Source organism: Chelonia mydas, chromosome 14 (assembly GCF_015237465.2).
Source record: "Chelonia mydas isolate rCheMyd1 chromosome 14, rCheMyd1.pri.v2, whole genome shotgun sequence".
NCBI lineage: Eukaryota > Metazoa > Chordata > Testudines > Cheloniidae > Chelonia > Chelonia mydas.
The window spans coordinates 21,055,098-21,080,084 of NC_051254.2; the positions used below are offsets into that span (position 1 = coordinate 21,055,098).

Below are 24,987 nucleotides of genomic sequence, written 5' to 3' on the forward strand. Positions count from 1 at the left end.
CCCCTGTGGTGCCACAGGCCCCATCCCGCTCTCAGAAGCGGCCAGCACCACGTTCCTGGGGGGGAGGGCAGAGAGCTCGGTGTGTTGCCCTTGCCTCCAGGCACTGCCCCCCGCAGCTCCCATTGGCCAGGAACAGGGAACCGTGCCAATGGGAGCTTTGGGGGAGGTACCTGGAGGCGTGGCAAGGGTAGCGTGCCGAGCCCCCCCAGGGCCGCGCAGGGTTGTGGTGCCAGCCGCTTCCTGGAGTGGCGCTGCGTGGGGCCAGGGCAGGCACGCAGGGAGCCTGCCTGGCCCCGATGCGCGCTGCTGCCACCATGGAGCCGCTTTAGGTAAGTGGCGCTGGGCCGGATCCTGAACCTCTCCTGCACCCCCGCCCTCCACTCCCTGCTCTGGATTACAGGCCTGAACCTGAACTGAATGTTGTTGAAGCCCAAAATAATTTGCCTGATTTGCGCTCTCTCTCTCTCTTTCTCTCTCTCTTTTTTTTTTTTTTAATTTCGCTTTTGCCTCTGTCTCTTCCTTCCAGGGAACAGCTGGAGGTGAAGTCTGGAAATACAGCAGAAAAAGGTCATTCTCATTGTATCTGTGGCCTGAGCTGAAGAGGGGAGAGCTGTAAATTTTACAAGAGAGCATGATTTCCTGCCAAGTTTTATAGGCTCAAGAGGTTTAGATAGGCATCCAGGCATTTAGACCCAGATCCTCACAGGTAGCTAGGCACCTAACTCCCATTGTAATAAATGGTAATTAGGCACCTAAATTCCTTTTGAGGATCTGGGACATTGATGCTTATCCAAATAATATTTAAATAGTTCTCTTAATCTTCAAACCACTCAAAATACAACCCTCTCTCATCTCATCCCTCTCCGTCCATGAGACAGGCATTATAATCTTTGTTATACAGTTTTGGGAAACTGAGGCACAGAGCAGGGAGTTGATTGACCCAAGGTCACCTGGAACCGAGCTAGAGTTAGAATACCGGAGTTCTTCGCTCCCAAGCCCATGGTCAAAGCTATCTCAAGAGGAAGTGTCTGGGGTTGGGTTTTATGCTGCTTTCCAGTTGGAAGGTCTCCTCTGGCAACTGCAGAAGCACATCACACTTTGTCCGCTCCTTTTCCCCTCTCCGACATGCCCCAATATGTCTCTGTGCTAGAGGCTTCAGAGAGACATAGGAGCAGGCATCTCTAGTTCTGCACCCGCTGCGGCTGCTCCACCCATTGGCAACCCCAGAAAGGTGCTTACTCAGTTTCCACTCTCCTAGCACCTCCCAAATACTGCAGAGAACCTGCCTTGTGCATAATGTGGCTTTGTGGATAGAAAAATACAGAGGCAGGAAAACAATATTTGTGTAGTGTAAATATTACATAGGTTGTGATCAGCCAGAAATAGCGGGCTAGAATGAAAGGCTCATCTCAGACTTCGCCAGAGGTGAATACAATCTCTATGGATGTATGCAGGAGAGGAGGAGAAACTCCTAAAGCTAAAATATGCCATGCTGTGGATGTTGCTGATACGCCTCCAGATCAGATTCCTGACAATAAGAACCACTTGGGCAATAATTGTATTGGATAGAATCCATGCCACACGTTTAGCAAACTGGGCTCTGCATGCCACTTAGTTTTTTCTAGTCACGTTTATCTTTCCACCCATCCTCCTCTTCCCCCAACACACCCACCTTTCTTTCATTTATGGTTTTTTCCCAGGAAGGGTCACTACACCAGCCCTGACATACTTCTGTTCCATCGGTATAGTTAGTCAGTCACATGCACCTTGGGGAAAGCTTTTGTCTCTCTCGCAAACGTAGGTCTGTTGTACCTGCCGACTTGGTACAAACGAATAACCGCTCAACAGTTTGTAAACCTTCCCTCATCCACCCACCCCCCTCCCATTGACAATAGCCTCTCTTGATATTCTTTATTGAGACGTGTCAACAGATTAGTTCAGAGTCCCTCTGTGCGGACAAAAAGCTGCCACAAAGAGAATTAGGCATCAGGGATTGGATTACCATGTGGCCACCTGTCATTGCGACTTTGTAAATTTATCTCTCTCTGTCTTTCAGATTGGAAGAGTTTGTATTAAAATGCTGCAGTTTCAGGGCAGTTTTTTTTTCTTCGTTTTAAACATTTATGTTCACTTGCTTTATTAATAAAGATTGGGGCCTGCAAAGGGCCTGGGGATTAGAGCGGTTAGGCTCTCTTTATTCATTCTTACATTAGTCTAAGTGGTTAATAGGTAAAGTAGGCCAATCCATCTTTAGGGTAAGCCTATCACTTCGCCTACGATGGGTGAAGCTTTGCTGAACAAATATTCATTAAAGGAAAAGCTTTTTTAATTCTGTCTTCCCTGACATCTTAAGAGCTTGGAGTTAGGAGGTCTGCTCTCTGCCTGTGGAAAATGCATCTCTCTGCTCACACAGCCACTTCATGGCTTTGCCAAGACCCTTTTCCACGGAAGTTTTAAGGGCCAAATCCTCAGCTGGTGTCAGTTGCCATCGCTCCACTGAAGTCAATGGACCTATGCAACCTTCCACCAGCTGAGGGTCTGGCCCAGTGTGGTGCAGTGTTTGCATGAGGGGGTGCTGGGAACTGCCAAGAGGGGGTTTCTTGTTAGCTTTCTGAAAGCTTCGGGCACCCAAACCTTGCCCAGCCAAAGAGTATGGGAGAGGTTGTCTAAGATGTAAAAGGGTGTTAAGGTTGCCAATGGCTAACTCCTCTTTCATAGTCTCACCCTGTGTTAACAGTTTATCAGGAGCCACACCCATTTGCACAGAGCAGACTGAAGCTATCCAGGCCTTTAACTTGGATGTAGGTCTTCCGCAGGTCAGGATGAAGCTTGCAGGTTGGACCCTATAGTCTCCATGAGCCGCACCTGTGTATTAGAAATGAGGAGTGGTTGTAGAATACATTAGAGCCATCCAGGTAGCACTTTAGCCTTTATGCACAGCAGATCAGCAAGAGTGGGGCAAAGTTAGATTCCCCTCCTTTGAGCCTGATGGGTTACAGCCTGACAATGTGTCCACTACAGCAGTTCTTCTGATCACTGTCTCTTCTAATTTTCTTCTCTCCAATGAATGCATCTCCACTGATTTAATTTGCTCTTGCTGTTCCTGCAGCTCTGGGATCAGTCCCTTTCAGAGCGACTAGGTTGTGCGACTTGGGCCTATTCCTTCTTGCACCGAAGCTAACAAGAGTTTTACTGTGGACTTCAGTGCGTGTAGGGATTGGTCCCTTAGTGCCAAGATGAGACCAGTTTGCCCTTTGTATACACCCATGAATCAAATGGTGGCTCACCTAGGAATCATCATGATCTATTCTTAGTTAAGGTAGGTATCAACAAGCATTAGCTACTTCTCCACCTGTGTAAATCTCAGGCCATCTGGTAAACCTGTAGTCCTGTGACTTTGATGCTTCCCCTATTTAGTTGCAAGCAAGCCAACTACTCTCCTGTTTAGGAAAGCATGGAAGACCCATATGCAGATCTCTGCTAGAGATGGGCCAGAACATCAAAGTTGGACCTAGATACAGATCTTAATTTTCCTAAAGCATGAGGTTGTTTTAATCCAATGTTCAAACCCATCTTGGTATCAACAGGCTTCGTTGTCCATCAAATGCAATTGTTGTCCTTTTGCTTTGTACACTGCCTTTTAAAACAAGGCAGACCCTGTGAGACAATCTCTGTGCTTCTGCTGGTGGGATTGTGGTCTTGGGACGCTACCCATGTACTACAGAGTGTCAGCACATAGTGAGAAAGCTTTGCTTTGGAACTAGATCTTAGTGGCACTTTCTACAACTCTAGTGCATGTTGAGAGGGTTTTTATTCTTACTCTTCTTTGCCTGGAATACCTTCTGAAAAGCTTGACGATCACATTTCTCTCCCTACCAGTTTTATTCTTCTTCACTGGCAAAGAACAGACTTTGGGTTTTTTACATGCAGAGGAAGGCACAATATGAGTCTGTCTGGCTGCTGCTGTTGTACCTGTGCCAGCATTTCAGCAGGGATGTTCATAGCTCTAGAAACAATCATCTTTCTGCAAAATGCCACTGCAGATCCAGTAGGGGGAGCCCAGACAGCTTTGCTTTAAACTCTCTCTTGAGCTAATCCTGTAAGGAACGGAGCACCCTCAGCTCACTCTGAAGCCAACAGGAGTTATGGTGTCTCGGCAGCAATTCACATGAATTCTGGTTCTGGCCAGTTGTGGCTATTTTGTAAATCTGTTGGGAGAATCGTAGAATCATAGAATATCAGGGTTGGAAGGGACCTCAGGAGGTCATCTAGTCCAACCCCCTGCTCAAAGCAGGACCAATCCCCAATTAAATCATCCCAGCCAAGGCTTTGTCGAGCCTGACCTTAAAAACTTCTAAGGAAGGAGATTCCACCACCTCCCTAGGTAACGCATTCCAGTGTTTCACCACCCTCCTAGTGAAAAAGTTTTTCCTAATATCCAACCTAAACCTCCCCCACTGCAACTTGAGACCATTACTCCTTGTTCTGGGAGGTAGATGTACATCTATAAAGGTAGGAGGCCACTAGATCATGAGATTTACGATTCTTCTCCCAGTGAACCCCACATTTCCAGCATCCCAAAGACCTGTGGATTTAATTGCTGTACCTGCCAGAGGCGATTTATTAGTTTTGGGATTTTTACAAAGCATAATGGAGTACTTGTCCAGTGTTCTTAGTGCCCAGGATGTTCTTTTAGAAAACGAACTAAATAAACGCCCCTGTCACTTCCTCTCCAATTGGATCAACTGACCCAGCAACACTATGAATGTAATAAAAATTAATTGATTCCTACTACTTCCCCCTCCTGTGCAATCCAAGAGTTCTACACATCACCACTGCCCAGCCTTTCCTAGATTTGCAGAGTTTAAGGCCAGCAGGGACCATTAGATCATCTAGTCTGACCTTCTTATAATCTCACCCAGTTACTCTGTGTTGAGCCCAATAACTTGCTTGGCTAAAGCATCTGGTCTCGAAGAAAGCAAGAGATGCAGACTACCTATCTCCTCCAGGGAAAAAAAGCAGGCCTTCCACCATGCCTCAAAGGCTAATTAGCTCTGGCTCTCACGAACCTTGGGAGAAAGGCTGTTCCCAAGGTCCAGCACACTAACAGACTCCTCTTTCTACTTCCAAAGGGGCTTCAACGTAGGCACTTCCGCCAACCACAGCTGCTGCAGTAGGTCGCAGGGGTGAACCATCTCCTAGATATGAAGCCCTGGCTGGCTTGGGAGCTGCCTAAGTCAAAACCAACATCTTAAGCCAGGAGACAGCCAGTACAGGCTATGGAGATCAGGTTCAGTTTCCTCAAAAAAACAGACACTGGTGAACAAGTGGTCTGTCAAATTCAGCCTCCGCTCTGGTGAGATTCAGTAGTTGTTTGCTGTGCCATTATTGGCCTGCTATGTTTTGTGATTGGATTGGAAAATAGACTTTTTATGGGATTCATAAGTTGGAGAGCAGCTTCTCCTGAAAATTACTCTTTTACTTGGCAAAGTGTTTTTTGGAGACTCACTCACCCTGGGAATTTGATAGAGTAGCGCAGATTCCATCTGGCACCAGTGTTCAGGCATGGCATGCAATGGGTAGAAAGTGCTGCACTTGTGTGAAGCATGTGGAGTTAGGCCTCACTGTGGGTGAAATGCAACGGCATGGGAGAGGTGAAATCCACTTCCTCTGGCTGCTTGCATGGTAGGACACTACATCCATTTAAACATGGATCTGACAGCATTTCCACTGGTCTGCCCCACCATTGCTCTACACGCTGACCTATGGAAAGCTGGCATGGAGATCTTTCCCACAGCATGCAGTAGGTGCAAAGACTAGCTGCCCTCCCCCAGAGGTTTTGCCTCTTGCCACTTTGCACAGACCTACTGTGGGCATGGGTTTTCTAGACTGTACCTGAGCAAATCTTGCCTGAAATGAAAGAGGAGCATATAGATGTGAAAACATTTGGCATGTTAAATTACGGAGCCCCAATGCTCCTTTCTTATGATGTTTCAATATGTTTGAGCTTAGTGGGTGGAATGCCTGAGAAGAGGTATGTGGGATACTGCCTTTTGAAGAGATCTTTTTTTTTTTTTTTTTCACTTGTATTCTCTATTAGTATGATACAAGTTACAGTTGATTTGATACATTGCATCAAGGAGTTAAGTATTATTGGATTAGGTAAAATGTGTACAATTACTAGCCAAAGCGCACGAAAGCTATTGTCCTAGGCTAAGGCTTCTCTTGCTGTTATACATTCACATTACATGATATTAAAACACAGGGCTCAAGTTTTTCCCTTGGGTTCATGATCATGGCTCCCATTGAACGCAACAGGAGTTGCTGTTTTTTATTATTTGTGTTACAGAAGCACCTAGGAGCCCCAGTCGTGGACCTGGATCCCGTTGTGCTAGATGCTGTACAAGTATTCTAGGAAACAGTTGTGCGCTTTCAGGGCAGCTAGAGGAAAGGCCAGTTGAGAGAATTTAAGAGGCCTCTTCCTCTGAGTACGCATGGTGGGCCTGCTGTTGACACGTCACCATGCAGTTGTTTGTTCAACTTGCTGCGTTGCACACGCTTGTACGTGCTTTATGCTTCACAAGCAGGAGATGGTCTCTCTTGTGATGCACATTAGAAAAACTTCCCAGTGTAGTGTTACAAAAGAGAAGAGCAATGGGTGTCCCATTAGAAATTTAGCCCAGTAACCTTTACAAAAGCAAAGTAATAGGGAAATAGGATTTTCCTTTGTGCTGGGCAATCTGCATAGGCACCTGAGGGTGAATGATTCCTTTTCTTTGTGCTCCAGCTTTTTCTGATGAATGTATTTCAATTCCATTTTGCTGAACTGATGTAGTTTCAAGGCTTCAGCTAATTCACACCCTGCGGAGGTGGACTAGCCTCTTTAAAGCAAGCCAAACACAGAGCATGAATCACTACTGTGGTATAATTGCCAGGAGTCTAACCTCGTGCGTGAATACTTTGTGTATTTGCAAGTCACGCTAATAGGACGTGTGCTGGTAGGAGGGTCCATAAAGGTTACATTGCAAGGAATGAGTTATCCTGCTGTCCTAACCAGTGCATTTGTTTTCTTGGCAGAGACCTGATGCCCAGAACCCTGGATGGGCAGATCACCATGGAGAAAACCCCCAGCTACTTCGTCACCAAGGAAGCACCTGCTCGAATCTCCGCCATGTCGAAGGGCACCAAGCTCATCGTGGTGGTGCGGGACCCCGTGACCCGAGCCATCTCCGATTACACACAGACTCTCTCAAAGAAGCCCGATATCCCCACCTTTGAGAGCCTGACCTTCAAAAACAGGACTACAGGCCTGATCGACACCTCGTGGAGCGCCATCCAGATCGGCATCTACGCCAAGCACCTGGAGAACTGGCTCCTCTACTTCCCCATTGGGCAGATCCTCTTTGTCAGCGGGGAGAGGCTGATCAGTGACCCCGCCGGGGAGCTGGGCAGGGTCCAGGACTTTCTGGGCCTTAAGAGGATCATTACGGACAAACACTTCTACTTCAACAAAACCAAGGGCTTCCCCTGCCTGAAGAAGGCTGAAGGGAGCAGCAAACCCCACTGTCTGGGGAAAACGAAAGGCAGGACCCACCCCAATATAGACCGAGAGGTGGTGCAGAGACTGCGGGAGTTCTACAGGCCTTTCAACATGAAGTTCTACCAGATGACTGGGCACGACTTCGGCTGGGACTGAGGCTGGCACGACAGTGTCTCCCTGTAATTACCCCATGGTGCAGCTTGCTTCTATAAAGATATATGTGTGTGTGTGTGTGTGTATGTAAAATGTACAGAAATCTATTTTATAATAATTTATTTTTAATTTTTAAGTAATTAATTCACTAAGCTGCCTAACCACACTGTCTAGAATATTAGCCCATAACCTTTTTTTTTTTTTTAACATTCCATGGTGTTTAATTCTAATATTGGTCTTTTTATTTTGTTTGGTTTGTAATTGACGGTGCTTCCATTTACCTAGAGGAAATTAGTATTAAAAAGGAAAGGAAAGGGGGGAAAAAAGCACAATTTTATTTTCGTTACGGGTATTAGGCCTTTATAACCATTTACTTGTCATCTTCCCACTCCCTAGTATCTGTCCCCCTACCTTTTTCATGAGATCTGTTGGCCCGTCATCACCTTCCTTCCTGCCGTCTGAATAACAGTAGGGGAGGGAGAGGCTGTGCTGCTCTGTGGAGCTCAGATACTTACGCCTAACACAGCAGCTGCTTCACAGGGGCGTTCTAATGTGCAAAGTCCATCAGGATCCCCACTGCCCAGCTGTGTTGCTGCTGGGAGTCTTCTGCTTGCTTCTGTTTCCCCAAGTGTTGCTTGGTGCATAACGTGCTCCTTTGGAAAAGAGCACCGATAGCATGACATTTTGCTGCAAGGGGGGAGCAGTCTTATCAGTCTGTTCTTTTTTTCCTTCTTGGCTTTGTTTTTTTGTTTGGTTGGTTTTTTTTAACAAGGAGAATCTCCCCCCATTGGCCCAAACAGGGTTTCCTGGGTGGGGACTCTATGCATTTTTTGAAAAACTTTATTCTTATTAAAGATGTGAAATGCTTTGTGCTGGGCGGAACTATGACGAGGTAAATGAAATTCAGCTCCTACATGTATGCACTTACCTTGTAGGCAACCCATTTTAAAACGCACTAGAGTCAAGCATGCAGGCAGAGCATCTGCTTTGACACACCAAAGAAATCAAAAGAACCACAGGAGCCATTAGCACAAACCAGGGTATGAGTCTATCACTGATTTAGTGTTCCCCGAGGAGTGGGTAGGGGACACAGTGAGTCCATCCACACCTGGGGATCTGAGGCAGGTCACCAGTGCAGTGATTGTGTGGGGATGTGTTGGGGAGGGCGGGGGGGGGGGGGCGGCTTCAGCCTTATTTCCATTGGATGTTGTCTTGTCCACCGTACATTCTAGTCTAATACTTCATCAACAGTCTCTGTGCAGAACGGGCCTCTATCTGGAACTGGGAGGGGGTGTTACCAGGCAGGATTCAGATGAATCCATAGAACTGCTTAGGGACACTTGCATAGTACTTGCTTGCAATTACTGCCAATGGTCTCTCATTTCACATGCAATACATTCACCCCAAATATTTGGAAAATAAGACCCTGAATCAAACATCTGTTCTGTATCGCACAGGGCCCTGATATTCGTCAAGACCGCTCTTTACTCAGAGGTGTAACCGTTGATCATTTTAAATACAGAAGCGAGGATGGGACAACCAGTTAAAATAAGAACCAAACATTTTGCCTGTAGTTTGAACCAAATGCTTTTTGAGGAGCTGGGCTATTCAGAGGAGTGTTTCTGGTGTCAGGCCAGGAGTGGAACCAGAAATGTTGACCCACCCCCAGAATGGCTATTCTTGCAGAATTTACAGTTCTGACAGAAGCTAGGGGTTAGTGAATGAATCTGATTCTCCCAAGAATTCTGGCCAAATTTTGCAGGCTTAGGTGGTGTGGATAATCTCCACAAACTTTGGGTGTCTATCCTCACTGCCTGAGGTTCACCCATTTCTAATGGACCTCTTAGTGGCTAGGGTAACTGCAGAAAATCCCAATCCTAATTTCCACTGAATTTAATTAAAGCAGGGCCATACCATCGTTCCAGGGCAACTACAGGGTACATGTGGCTGTTTTTGACTTCAGTTTAACCTTGAGTGTAGATTAAACAAGCTATTAATTGCACCTTTCATAGAGTGTGCAGGAATGTGTATAAATACTATGTCGTGGGAGCAGCAAGGTATTTGCTAAATAAACCTTATGATGTTACTGTGTAAGTAAACAAGTACTTGCATAATATATGTGCAATGTAATAAAACACTAGACAACTGCATGTATAATGCTACAGCAACAGCAAATGGGTAAAGGATACATGATTTCATTATGTTGATATGTTTGTTTCATATGTGTCACCAATATATCTTAGCACAAGGCTGAAGATGCCAGTGGCCACCCCCGTCAGCAAACCCTCCATTATAATACCAGATTACTAAACAATACCCAGCTGTGGTGGTGTTTGTCATATAGCGTTCCCCAGATGTTGCTTTTACTTTAACAGCCTCCTTACTCTTGCTTGTTCTGTACAGCTGTCCAGTACAGCTGCTTAATGATGGACATGCAGATGCAATAACTTTCCTTCCGAACTATTCAGTTAACAGGCCCATGTTGCTCTGTCTGGGTCCAGCTCTGATCTCACTTACACTAATGGTCCTGAGAGCAGAAGCCAGCCCTCTGTCTCTGTAACAAAGAGATTTGCGGTAAAATGCTGTCCCTTGAAATGTGGATGGATCTGCTCCCATTCTAAACCCAAGGAGTGCTTAGTTTAACCTAATGACTAACCGGGAATTTTAACTTGTTTACGAGAGCCGTGTAATGTCATGGCAAGTAAAGGTAGATACAGAGTCAAAAGGCTCCCCTGTCCCAGCTCTCCTATTTATCAATGCCACTGGGAAATGTCGGGAAGGGGACCACACCCAGGTTGGTGGGAGAGGAGAAAGACAGGAATATGAGAGCACCCTCAAATCCCAGCAGGGTGAGGCCGGGGATGCTAAGCACTTTGCGGTATCAAGCTCTATATTGTCAGTCTAATTTTGGTTGGTTTTGGAGCATGGTGCAACCTTTGATTTGGTTTTTCCTCCGAGCCTTTCCCACTCCAAGGAAAGGTAAAATCTCGCCCGTGAAACAGTATTGTTTTGCCATAGGCAGTTCCATCAGCTGAACGACACATTAGCCAATACTGTGAAAAGCCACAATAGAGAGTGTGGCATCCTCATTACTGCAGTGCAGAGGGAGCCCTGGGTTCCAAAATTGAGATGAAAACTCAAGGGGCGTTTTGGATGTGTGTGTCTTTTGGGTCCAGGCTTTTGGAGTGGACCCCCCTCTACTACCGAGTGATAAATATACTAGCATATTCAATTTACCATAAGGGCCTGCTAGCTTGAGGTTCTTGAATGATTGCAGAAAAAAGCTTTAGATCTTGTAAAGCAGCATCCTAGGACACTAGTTATTACAGAACTTGAATCCCTGTGTCTTCCTACTGAAGAACTTATGCAGTGTGTTGAATTAAGCCTTGTACTCTGGTGGCCCTGCATGGCCAGGAAGGAATAACTCTCCAGCTGTTCACTCAGCTTTCATGAAACCAGGGTCACTTTCTGGTGAAGTGACAACATTGTCCAACCATGTGATCCCATTTCTTCCAGTACTTGGCAAACTTCAGGTACTTATCACTTTGTCATTTCTTCATTTCACCTCTGTTTCCTTAGGTTGTTTTTTATATAGATATATATATACTGGAGGATTTAGGTGCCCTGATCTCTCTGTATATTGCTTTCTTTGTAACAATTTTTGATCTCCCGATGCCTTTCTCAACTGTACAAAATTCACCAGGCTGTTGGCTTAGTTGGTATAATCAAGCCTTGGTACTGAATGGTTTCATGAGGCAACCATGTTGGATTATAGAAATATGTGGTGTTTGATACTCCGAATACCTTAAGCAAATTGCTAATCCTGGCTGAACAGCCTTTGTAACAAAATTTATATGAGACCAATTAATATAAAAGGCCTTACCTAAGCAATATGGCAACCAAGACTGGATTCCCTGTAGTATGCATCTGGGTTGCTAATAATGGACTCGATGCTATCATCATGTTTTGTTTTCTTCAAGAATGATAAACCGTTAAACTCAGAGGTGTGGTTAGTTTTTCTTTTTTCACATTGTAACATTAATTTATGGCTGAGTTTCATTCAGCCCTGTATTCAGAAGTGCAGTACAGATATTAGCGATGTGTTGTCTGTAACATGGTACTATAGAATAGCCAATTTGTTTTTAAAAAAATTTAAAAATTGTAAATCAAGTATTTTGTGGTATGTACAACACAAATTAATTTTACACAGAGAAAGATGTTTCTAGGAAAATGAAATTCTGATAATTCATACTATTTCTTTGTATGAACAAATAAAATATATTTTACCAAATCATAGACATGCTTGTTTTCATTGTAACCTGTGGAGGTGAATAAAGGACATCACGTTCCAAGCTTATTTTGGTAACATTTGGGGTCGCATTCTGCCACCTGATACTTGTAAGCAACTCCCATTAACATCAGTGGAGGCTGCATATGTGCATATAGGCCTTAATTCAGCAAAGCACTGACGCATGTGCTTAAGTCCCAATTAAGTAATCATATGCTTAAGTGCCGTTCCTGAACTGGGAGGCCTTATTGAACAGGGATGGGCTTCCATGTGGTAAGCAAATGTTTAAGTGCTTTGTTGAATTGCAGCCACAAGGGCTGACCCAGTTTCCATTGAAACCAGTGAGATCAATTGAGTGTTGATTTCAGTGATGCAGAATTGGGCGTTGAGGGCCTGATCCTGGAGAAGTTGTGGGCTCTTAGCTCTTCAATGGGAGGTGAGGGTGCTCAGCACCTGGCAGGAGAGCATCAGAGGACAATTTGTCCTTCTTACCAGTAGATTGAGTACCCTGAGTTACAGAAATACATTCTCTCTCTCTCTCACTAGGGATAGAGGAGGCCTTGGCCAGTAATATGCAGTAAGTATGCAGAGACAGCGTCTCAGGAACATCAACGATGTAATTAACAGAGTGAATTTAGCATCTGATGCTACTGCCATTATAGTAGTTGCATCAGATGTGAAATTCACTGCACAGTAGAACCTCAGAGTTACGAACACCAGAGTTACCAACTGACCAGTCAACCACACACCTCATTTGGAACTGGAAATACGCAATCAGGCAGCCACACAGCCAAAAGCCAACCAAAACAACCCCAACCAAATACAGTACAGGACTGTGTTAAATATAAGCTACTTTACTATGCAGAAGAAAATGCTGCTTTTCTTTTTTTTTTTTTTTTAAAGTTTCAAAGCTGTCTTAAGTCAATGTTCAGTTGTAAACTTTTAAAAGAACAACCATGATGTTTTGTTCAGCATTCTGAACATTTCAGTTATGAACAACCTCCACTCCCGAGGTGTTTGTAATTCTGAGGTTCTACTGTATTCGTTACATCGCTGATGTTCCTTAAAGACTGTTCTGTGTTAATGGGAGTTTTGCCCTTGACTGCACTGGAATAGTACCCAGTCCTTAGTGCTAGTAGACTTGCTGCTCTAAGGGAAGTAGAAAGTAAAGCCATCTATTTGTGTTTTCCCAAATGGTGGGTCTTGACCCACCGGTGGGACTGGGCCTGACTCCACACTCTGGGCATTGCAACAGGGTTGCAGTGCCACTCAAGTTTGGCTTGGCCACCTGTGCACGGTGACCATGTGTGCTAGGTCACAATGCCTGGAGCAGAGAGCCGAGCCCAGCCCCATCCGACAAGTGCTGCTGCTGTAGGGTCAGTGTGGGGTAGGCTAACTCTCCAAACACCCCTGCCAGGGCCTCCCCTTCACACCAGGCCAGGATTAGGGTTGCAGTGTTGGGGGCGGAGGGGGAGGGGTGCTGCTGTGGGTGGTTGGTGCCCTCCTAGCAGGGTGAGGAAGAGAAGGATGCTGGCCTATGACCCCCCTGCCATGAATCTGCACTCTGGGTGAATTGCAAAACAAAAAAAATGCAGTTGGTGGGTCACCTTAATAAAATGTTTGGGAACCACTGTTCTATTTAACCAGGATCATGAACACCAAGGGCTCAGTCAATGCAAGCTGCCCCTGCATGGCCTCACTGCTAACAGCACCGACAAAACAGCTGAGGCCCCATGGCCCAGATCCTCACTCCCATTGAAAGTAATGGGGGTAAGGCTCTGGGCCCATGTCCGTTTAGTCCCTGACATCTTTGTAGAGGGAAGTTGTGAGAGCAGTTTTGTGACATGGGCACTTGTCCGCTAGGAACTGGACAGAGCCCCAGGGCTTGTCTACATTACAGGTTATGTCGGTATAACTTATGTCATTTAGTGTATGATTAAGCCACTCCCCTGAGTGATGTAAATTACACCAGCCTAAGTGCCAGTGTGGACAGCGCTATGTTGGCGGGAGAGCTTCTCCAGCCAATGTAACACCCACCTGTTGCTCTTTATTATGCAGACGGCAGAGAATGTCTTCACCACACATACTACAGCGGCGTCGTTACATTGGTGCCACTCTAGTACAATTTCTAATCCCAGCCTAGCTCTCTTGTTGGGTCCTCCTTTCTCCCGGGGGAAAAAGATGGCAAAACAGAACCACCTCGCTAAGGAGAACTAAACTCAGACAAGACATCTCTAAACACAGGTGACCTTTAGCGATAACCCTGCCACCAACCGGGGATGCCAGGTGCTGGTTAATAAGCTGATATGGAAGGATCAAGTAGAGTCTGCCTAGATCCTCAAAGGTATTTAAGTGTCTTTCTCCTAATGATGTCAATGGGAAATAGGTGCCTAAATAGCTTGAGGATCTAGGTCTCTCTCCCTGTTTGAAAAGGGCTCTCAAGGTTTTGCAGCTCAGCATGGCATCCTTTCATTAAATGGAATAAGGAGACCAAGGGAAAGACTAAGTGCAAAGAGAGGCAAGCTCCTAAGAGGAGCAGGTTGAAGGGATTTTCCAAAAGATAGGGTGGCTAGAGATTGCTGATAAAGGAGACACAACTCAGAAACATCAGTTGAAACCGAAGAAGGTGAATGACCTGATGGAGAGGTATGTGAGTATGATACAGTGATTGGCTGAGACGCTGTAGTTCAGTGATACTCAGACTGAGGCTCGGGAGCTACAAGTGGCTCTTCAAGGTGGCTCCTGTGGCTGTTTGCAGCACGTATTATTAAAACAGGGTGATTTAATTATTAACCAATCAAAGTTATTAACCAACCAGGATGCTTTTACTATGTTATTAACCAATTGTAGTTGAGAAAATAGTAATACTTGGTCAGAATACCAAGACTATATATCTAGTAAATGAAACAATGAATTCACACTACTGAGGCTCTTTTGAGTAACGTTGATCCCTATTTTGGCTCCTGAACCACTGAGGTCTGAGTATCACTGCTGTAGTTTATCATAGCAATACTGCAGCATTTGGGGCTAGGACTGTAGTGATTGCTATTATATGGGTGAACCTTGGCATAGGAAGCTGATTAGGGAAATCAGGGTAAAGCTGATGACCTCTGGCTCTGTGAGGGGTGTACAAACCCTGCACCAGACAGGAACGGGTTAAGTGCTGTGGGCTCAAGACATAGCACTATGCTGCTGGTAAATCAGTACAATTGCTACACAATTTTCCTGTTCATTTGTTCGTCCCCTGATAACACCTAATGTGGCAGAGCTCATTATGGCAGCAGCAGCCAGGCAAGTGGGCCTCGGATTTAGTCACTCCTCCTCTTAGGCTGGGGGAGGGGCCTTCATACATGGGTGGGCTTGTGCCCGCCCACTTCCTGGAACTCAGTGGGTTCAGGACTCTTCAGCTCACGCCAGGGTTCCACAGGATGTGAGCTAGACATAAGAGCTGGGTTTGGGCTAGCTAAGGAGGAAGGTAGAGGAGCAGATGCACTACTCACAGTGACTTGGAGGGGACAGGGAGTGGAGGGGACGTTAAGGATGCGTGCGAGAGGGACAGTAACAGAAACAGCTGGCAGGATTTAGGAGGCAGAATGTAATGACCCAAACAGGAACCCAGAACTATCACCCATACTCGCATGGAAAGCACCATGAAAGCTTTACTATCACAACTGGTAGGGACACATCCCCATGAGCGCAGCATCTCCCCACGATACGCTGGGCCAGTGAGGTAAGTACTGACTCAAAGAGAAAAGAATACCAATGCCTGAATGACAAGTTTCATCTGCAGCTCTCCTTGAGGGACTCTCCTGTCCCAGTACAGGTTCCATGATACACCACAGAGCACAAAATGCACAGTCCTAAGTGGTTAATTATATCCATACACATTTGGCTCTGGGGCTGTGGGTTGGGCCTTTCTCTAATGCCCCCAAAACTTTGGTGTTTGGACCAAGCTGTGAACTTTGAAGATGGCCCCTAAAGTTATTAGGATTAGGATCAAATCCTTGAATTTAAAACAGTCCGGAAGGTGGAGAAATTTTGGATCTGGATCTGAACTTCACAGCTTTGAACCCTCTTGAATTAAGTCTATTGTCATTTTCAAACCATCATTGCCCCTTGGCTGATTTATACCATGCAAGATCTTCGGTATATAAATGACTGAGGTAATGTGCTGCTAACCCTCCTTCCCAGCCAATCAGTGCAACCCAGTAACTGCATTAGCTGGCAGTATTGCTAAATGCAAAAACATTAGCAATCTGAATTAATGTGACTTTTCCCCTGCATTTTGTTATTTTTCCTGAAAAATCTCACTTAGCCATGGGGCGAGTCCATCAGTAACTTTATTTAAAGCTAACTCTATTATCCTCCAATTTGTCTGGCTGGGTAAGGCCTCCATAGTTATTTTTTTTCTCATGCATATATCCCAAGAGGTAATGATTCTTACTAATTCATTATAAAACCATCAACTATCCCTATGTAGAATTAGCACTCTTCACAAGGCTTAAATGGCCTGTTTCTTAAACAAGATAAAACGAAAAACAACATTCCAATGGAATATTCCACCTGGAGGAAAACTAAGCTACTAAGCCAGTCAGCCAATTCGGATTCTCCATTATTTAGAGTTATTATGACTGTAAGTGTTGCAGAACAATGGAGGATCCTGGATGCTGACTCATTAGCAAAAGAGTTAATGGTTACGTGGAATAATGGACATAGCAAGGGATTTGATGCAGGACTACTGGGTTCTAATTCTCCCTTTACCACTCACTCTGGATCAAGCCCTGTATGATTTGGAGAAGCCAGCTAAACCTCTCTGCCTCGGCATGTCTGTCTATACGAAATGGGGATAATGTTTTCCTACCGCAGAAGGAGGTTGCAAGCAGAATAATAGGAACATGCATTTGCGAATAATTGTTTGATGAAAATTTGCCTAGAGAATATTCTTTGCAACCAAATTACCCTGCCAGCTCTAGTTTGTGTGGCTTAATTCATGCCTGTTAAGTGCTTTGAGCTGCTCAGGTGAGGAGCACTGTAGAAGTGCAAAATGTTATTGGTTATCAAAGCATTTACAACAATTAAGACAACACCATTTGTCTCCGACTTGATCTTTTGCCCATTGTATTAAGAGCTGCATCAGAGGACACTGACTAGTTGATCTCAAGAACACCGTATAATCTGAATACTGTACTCCAATTTAAAAATATGCCGTGTTATGGCGGCAACCAAAATTCTAAAATGATGAAATCAAATTTCAAAATTATATGGCCAAAAAATGACACGAGTGATGAGACATATCTGGGTGTCTTGGCATCTAGGATACTTATCTTGAAATTTACTTGTCAAAAGCTGAAAAACTTAACCTAAGCAAAATTTTAAAAGTGCTATGTTTCCAACTAATTAAGTAATGTCAGCCATATATAATTTATTTACTGCCATCACTCATGTCCACAGCAGAATTATCTCATTTTTGATTTCTAATGACTTTCTCTCTCTCATTAATCTGATCATGAATTATATTTTATATATCTTTCTGGCATTGAAGCAAAGAAATGCAATTCTTGTTTAAAGAAATGACCCCTTGGTAATTCAATAGCAAGCCTGAATGATGGAGTTTGGATCCTAGTTTTAATTTCCTGAAGCTGGAGTTGACTTGGCCCTCCCTTTGCCATTGGTACAGAAGCTTTGCTTATGTGATCTCCCCTGGGTCTGCAGATTTTAATTAGTCTACAGTGCATCTGCCATTCTTGGTTGTGGTGGAAAGCAGGGTAAATGTGCTATGTGAAAAATGGCATACATTGGAGGGCATATTATCCTGTCCATTTCATAATTGGTTAACTGCTCTACTCCAAAAAGACTACTGCAGAGGCTACCATTTGTCTTCAGCAGTGATGACCTTGGTTCCTCTAGCTACTATATCTGGATCCCTTCCAAGTGTTAAGCTTGGGTTAGTGTAGACCTTGGCCCTTCTACTTTGCAGCTTTAGTTCCTAACTTGGTCTTTACAACTGGTTTTCTAGGCCTCAGCACCTATCTGGTACCTCTGATCACTTCCAAGTCAGAGGACTGGCCTCTTAGGAATAGAGGAATTTCTGTCAGACATGGGGTTCATCTAGCCATATATTCTGTCTGACCCCGGCCAGCCTCAAGACCACAGAGCTGCAAATTTTTCTTTTCTGCTCTGTGAAGCAGAGTTCAGCTGCAGCTGAGCGGTGAGCCCTTAATTCAGAGGCCTATGTCCTCCTCAGTCCACACTCCTCGGTGCTCACTCTGCCATGTCCCCCTCTTACTGCATCTGGTCCCCATCTCTGCTCAAGACTGGACCCAGAGCTCATGGAATCTCCAGAGGGAGCCTGTCTCACGAGGTTTCCAGTCCCTTTGTTGCAGACCAAAGAAAATCAGCCTAGAGGGTGATGAGCCATCCCTGAGTTACCTCTGAGCCTAAACCTGCTTAAGCCTGACGAGTCATCAGAGGCAGGTCATGCGATAGGCCTCACACCATTCAACCAGGGTTCAGCCAATCTACAGGTGAGGACCCACCCAGGTGATCCCAAGGCAGATATATAGGCGCCTAAGGGAAGCAGTCTTTCCAGTCTGCACAGCCTTGCTACTGGGTCAGGAGCACTCGGATTGTGTAAGAGTTCTGACAGATTGCTCATGTTCCAGCCGGGCCCTGCTCCTGCTTCTGCTCCGTCCTGAGTGTGTTCCTGCCTTAGCCGGCTGCCTGGCGTTCTGACATGGAGAAGCATCCAGCCAATGGATGTTTATGCCCATTCAGTCAAGCCCCTGAAACTTTCCTCCGTCACTAACAACAAAACAGATCCCGTCCCTTCAAAGTCACCCGGAGAAGCTCAACATCAGCCCGATCAGCCCTGGGTTGCCACAGGGCACAGCTCCAGTGCAATCTGCGGTTTGGTGATCCTGTTAGCAAATGACCGAGAAAACAAACGGCAGGCCACTGGTCCTTGGTGTAAAATACCATCTCTTGGAGGGAAAAAGGAAGCATGCACACCTGGAGGCATCAGTATGGAAATGCCATTTAGAAGGGAAACACCATGCAGATAGATCCTTCATGGGTGTAAATTGAAGACAATGAGCGATACTGATTCACACCTGCTGAGTATCTATTCCCTTATCTGGAAGAATAAGGCTGCAAAGAAAACAAGGGACAAGAGGCAGATGGCTGAAGCACAGGTTTATACAGAAAACAGATATGACAGGACAGTTTGGGATTCCTAGAATACCCTCTTCTCAAGGCTTTACCTCACACTGGGCCTGCTTAGAGGCACTGCGCGGGGTGAAAATAGTTTTGAAACACAACAAAGCAACACCAGAATGACTGTGAATGGCTAGTTCAAATTAGATGTGGCTGAACTGTCAGAGCAGTCATGAAAAAGTGAACTGTCCTGTGCTGGCTTGAAATAAGAAAACTACAATAATTGTACACTGGTGGCCCTAGTCATCAGCTGGGAATAGACAATCAGCCTCTCCCAGGTTAGTTTTCTGTCCCTTTGTTCAGGGCTCTGTTTACTGTTTTTTACAAACAAGAAAGAAAAGTGTGCAAAAAGTAACAAATGGTCTGGTTAGGGGTTCAGACTGGGGTTCTCAGCCTCTGGTAGCTACTGGGTATGGCCCTCTCTGACCCTGCGGCGGGGGTGGGTCTCCAAAAGGTCGGCTGGCCTGCAGCCTCCTGCTCTGTTTACAAGAGACAGCTCTCACCTAGTTGTCCCCCTTTATATTGTCCAGCTGAGAAGTGGGCCAGTCATGGTCATGCAGTACAGATCAGCTGATTTCTAGCAGCCGCCTGCTGGGCTTCTCTTGAGGGCAGGGTCAGCAGCTTCCTGTTTTCCCTCCTGCCTCAGGCTATTAAAGGGGCAGAGCGCCCTGTTACACTGACTTTGCCATTTCAAGTTGTTTCTACAACAGCAGTGTAGAAATGCCCCTCCTCCTCTTTCAAACATGGTTCTGGAGACAGGCCATTTGCCAGCTTCCCAGGGATCTGCTCAGAAGGGTAACATGGCATGAATGAAGCTGAGGGGTGTGTCACATTTGCATTATCAGAGTTATTAACATGGGGGCATACTGATTTGCGGGCTACAGGCCAATAAGCAAGGGCTGAGCAATGGTCCAGCCTGCCAGCTCTGCCCTGCCAAGTGCCCTGTGTTCTAAAGAGATTGAAAGAGACCATGCTGCAGGCAACCTGCTGTGGGAAATGCAGCCTTGCTTTGGTGTATGCCTTTTCCTTCCCTCCCTAAGCCAATGTCCTGAGTTCTAGAGGCATTCAGATCAAACAATGATGGCTGTATCATCCACCATGCTTTGCTTTCCTTGCTTGGCATATTTAAACTTGCCGATCAATGATTTATGGCTGATAAAGTAGAGAATACGATAAACATGGCATTTTAGACATCTGGGTAGTTTATTCAGTTAAGGGTAGATGAATTCTGAGTAAAGCTGGTCAGAAAGTCTTTGTTTTCTGTGGAAGATTACAGTGAAAAACTCATTTTCATCTATGTTTTCTGTGGAAAAGTCAAGTTGAACTTTTCTTTGACAAACCAAAAACTATTTCAGTTTTTCAACAGTCAAAATGGTCTGTGGAAAGTGTTTTCTTTCCATTGAAAAAATGATTTAGCTAGAAAACTTTTCACCAGCTCTAATTGTGACTCAGCTTCGGGGAGAAAGTAACTTGCTGGGACTAAACCTGGGAATCTCAGTCTTGAATGCACATGTCTCTAGAACATGAGTTTAACAAGCCAGCTTTTCCAGCTGGTGGCTGTAATGCCCACTACTTCCGTGGATCAGGCGCACAGGTGGATGTGTAAGGTATATTTACCACCGGTCTGTTCCAGGTACTCAGAATACCAATTGCCAATCAGCAGCAGGAATTCAAGCACATGTCCCAGCTCATACAGAATTTGTCTCTTTCTGCTACAGAAAAGAATGGTGAAAAGTGAATTTGAAATGCCACAGTTGCTGCCATGTTGGCAAAATACTCTAGGTCATCTACTGCAAAGTTCTTATTTGCATCCACGGAAGGATGGATTTGTAATCTGTCCTCAGATGTACATTTGTAATCCGTCATCAGACTGGGTTCAGTGGCACACCCAGGAAGGAAGAATCTGTGTTGTCTTACTTGTTACGAAAACTTTGAGAACGTCTCCGAAATCTAACTCCCAAGTCAGCAGATGCACCAGCACTTGGTTAGTTATGAACCATGCGCAGCGGTGTGTGTCACTTATTCAGAGGATGTTGTGGGACAGGGAACTCCAGGACAGAGAGAGAGTCTGACAAAGCAGTGATTTTTTTTTTTAGGTAAACTTCATCAAATACCAACACATTGGGACCAGATCCTAAGCTAATATAAATCAGCATATCTCCATTGGATATGTCTAAGTAACTTAATTAGAGCTATATTTACATCAGCTGAACATCTGATCCATGATCTGTACTGTGTGTAAATGTCTGGTTAGATGCAGGTTTTGGGGGGATACTAATGCATACCAGGGCAGGTTGGCTATTTCCCGACCACTCCATCCCTAGCAGTCATACAGCACTGTCAGGATTTGATGCAGATGACATATATGCTGGTATGGCTACAGATGTGTAAAATGATACAGTTGTACAAGACATCCAGCCGGCTGTCAGGCCACAGGAAATTCACACACCATGTGGCAGGATAACATTTAGCCCTGGAGGGGTAACAGTGCAGGGATCTCATTACATTTACACAGTACATGTTTGCTGTATACTGCTTTGTTTGAGAGCAGGCTTGAAAGCTCTGTTTAAGTATCCTGATGGAAAATATACTATATTTATGTGACATCATCGAACAATAATCTCAGTACGTTCTGAGCAGTAGGACTGAAAATGGGAAGAAAGAAAAGAAAGGATGGTGAAATCTCCCCTGGGCCTCTAGAAACCCATAGGGTTGAACTGCTGGGGATCTTAGAAGTTTGGATTGAGTTTCCCCAGGTTGGGGTGGAAAGTGTGTAACATGCTGGCAAAGTGTGTCTGTGTTCCCATCAGTAGCTGATCCTCTGTGGATAGCTACCAGCTAACAGAATTAGTCCTTTTGCTCAAGTGGTAGTAGACTGTGGATGGAGCCAGCAATCCAGGGTTCAGCCCCTATAGATGACCCAGCCAAAGCGTTAGACACCCTAAATACCTTTGAGGACCTGGGCCTTGGTTCCTATATCTGGATATGATTCTGGGCTGACTGCTAGAGCATGAAAAAAGTCTTTCCTGGGGAATGTCAACACTTCTGCATCCTTATCAGAGGAGGGATGGTCTTGTGATTAACACACATTCTAGGGACTCTGGAGATTGGAGTTCTATTCCTAACTGTGCCCCAGGCTTTCTATGTTAATCTCTAAATGGAGATAAAAGGTACCTACCTACCTCATATGGGTTCATTAATGTTTGTGAAACATTCAGATACTATGGTTGGTGCTTGTTTAAACACAAATGTGTGGTGTTTGCTATTCAACATCCATCATTCTACTGTTTAAAAAGTAAACAATTCCATGTGACTTAGCTGCACCATGAATAACCAATAGGTTCATCTCCCCAGGGGCTAAAAAAATATGGGCTACTTCCTCAGCCAGAGAAAATCAGCATTGTTCCATTGACTTCACTGGAACTAGATCAAGTAACCCTAGATGAAGATCTTGCCAGGAGCTACCAGACCAATACTTACCAATAATGAATCCATTCCTGAAAAGTGAGATCAGTTTGTGAACAGAAAAGTGGGATGCATTTGTTAGAGAATTTATTGCAAAAGAACATGATGACCAGCTCGACAAGCTAGATGAGCCACTCAACTCAACTCAAGTCACTGCAAAAGGTAAAGTGAGTCACAGGCTAGTTCATGGGCACTGACAGCAATGGACAGCCATCAGACAGCAGTGCACAGAGAAGCAAATTCAGCTCTGGACTAAGCAGTTTCAGCTCCCACTGGAGTTGAATTCATGGAGTGAGTGATTGCGGCTTGCCATCTGTAGTTGTGTGTGACACACACATCTATTATCTTCGTTTGTAAAGTTTCTCTGCATCTCGCCTCAGGGCAGGTACTTTGGAGAGCTCAATTACAGGCAGTTCGTTGCTTGAGGACCCTTTTGGCAGATGTTAGCAGAGCGTGGGCTCTGTAGGCCTGTCAGACAGCAGAAGAAATCAGTGTGGTTATTAATGTGCCAGAGTATGTACTGCATAACACGAGTGATTATATACAGGATGCAGGGGAAATTAATGAATTCCTGAAGGTGAAAAATGGGGTGAAGAAATGATGCAGCCTTGACCTGAGGTGGTGGTTGTGATTCCTATTATTACAGCTGTGCTTAGTGGTCCCAACCAAGATCAAGGCCCCACTGGGCTAGGAAGGGCAGAATCACATTGTAAGAGGCAGTCTCTGTCCCAGTCAGCTGGCAATTTAAGGAGATGAGACAAAGGAAATATTCTTGTCCCCATTTGACAAGCACAGAGAGTTTAGGTGATTTACCCAGTTCACACAGGAAGCCTGTGGCACAGCCAGGAATGAAAGGCAGGCCTCCCACAGCTCAGCTCACTGCTAGAACCACAAGACTTATTACTAATCTTGTTTATTACAGTAGTACTTAAGGGCCAATCCAGAATGGGGCCCCATTGGGCAAGGCATGGTAAAGGAAGAGTAGCAGATGGTCCCTGCCTCAAATTGCTAATCTAAATAGATCCTAGTTGTCTGGGAAAAATCAGCCAATGCATATTCTTCCCTTCCTAAATGTTCTACTGATTCCTATCTGGTGACAGATGACAAACATAGGGGTTTCATACTGCTTTGGGAGTCAAGAGTGTCCACTGCCCCCTCGGGGTGGTAGCCTAGGTAATACAATGATGAGCCAGCCATACATGAACTTCAAAGGAAGGGTGTCTTTCTCCTATGATAACTTCACTTTGGGTTAATTTCCCCTTACCCAGTCAGTGCCTCAGTTTCCTCCCACCCCCTCTTGGGGATGGGGCGATATTTGCCCACCCTGCACTGCAGGGAAGGGAGGGGAATACAGTTTGGTAAGCACTTGGCGAGCCTTGATTGAAAGGTGCCATCTAAGTGCAAAGCACTGGGATGATGGATTGGAAAATGTAATGCTGTGTTTCCTTCCTATAATTAGAATTTCATCATGTCATAATAATATGTAATGATTGATCGTGTCCCTTGGCATCAGCGGGGTGTTAGTTATTTGTAGGAGCTGATTGATAACCCGAGCCGTCGCTTGGACAGGGACACCGTTTTGCATTTTGGAAGGTGAATTGTGGTGCCTTTCAATAAAGCTTTTAAAAGCCCCAGATCATTAAAGGGTAAATATTGCCGCCTTCCTGCGTGGGATGCCCCAGATGTAGCAAAGCAGGGCCAGAGGCTTGGTCGCTGTACAGATAGACCAGCTGTTACCCCCCTGCAGAGCTTCTCAGGGTAGGAGAAGCAACCGTGGAGAGCTCTTCCCACAGAACCCCTGGGATGCTCTACTGCACAGCCCAGCTGCTCTGGCCCCATACAGGACTTGGCCCTCAGCATATATTTGTAGCTACAAGGTATTATTGAAACATACGCAGACATAGGTGGCAAGTGAAATGGGCCCATGGTGCCCGTGCTCCACCAATATTCAGGAACGTGGGCCTGTTTGGGGTTCTGTTTTCAGAGCTGTCCCATCCATAGGATGGACTTGGGCAACCACCCCAGCCCCCACGCTTTGGGAGGCCCTGCGCTTCAGGGGAACACGGAGTCCAGGGCAGCCTGGGGGATTAGCGGGGGGCCTGGCACCGGCAGCAGCGAATGAGCTGGCCCCAGCCAGCCTTGCTTCGCCCCACCCCGCCCCCACTCCACCCCTTCCTCCAAGCCCTCGCCCCCGCCCCGCTTCTTTCTGGCTTCCGCCCCCTCCCCCGAGTGATACCGGGAGCTGGCGGGGTAGGGTGGAGCGGGGCTGGCTGGGGTCGGGTTGCTCGCTGCTGCTGGCGCCAGGTCCCCCACTAACCCTCCAGGCTGC

At 45.6% G+C, this 24,987-nt stretch overlaps 1 protein-coding gene across 1 annotated transcript in view; it reads left to right on the forward strand.

The window, feature by feature from the left end:
• HS3ST3B1 (heparan sulfate-glucosamine 3-sulfotransferase 3B1) overlaps positions 1 to 11,984 on the forward strand; it is a 47,821-nt gene extending 35,837 nt beyond the window's left edge. The window contains exon 2 of the mRNA XM_007072501.4: positions 7,078 to 11,984. Within this exon, the coding sequence (XP_007072563.2) occupies positions 7,078 to 7,696 (619 nt within the window). The 3' untranslated portion in view covers positions 7,697 to 11,984. The remainder of the gene's footprint in view (positions 1 to 7,077) is intronic.
• The last annotated feature ends 13,003 nt before the right edge of the window (positions 11,985 to 24,987 follow it).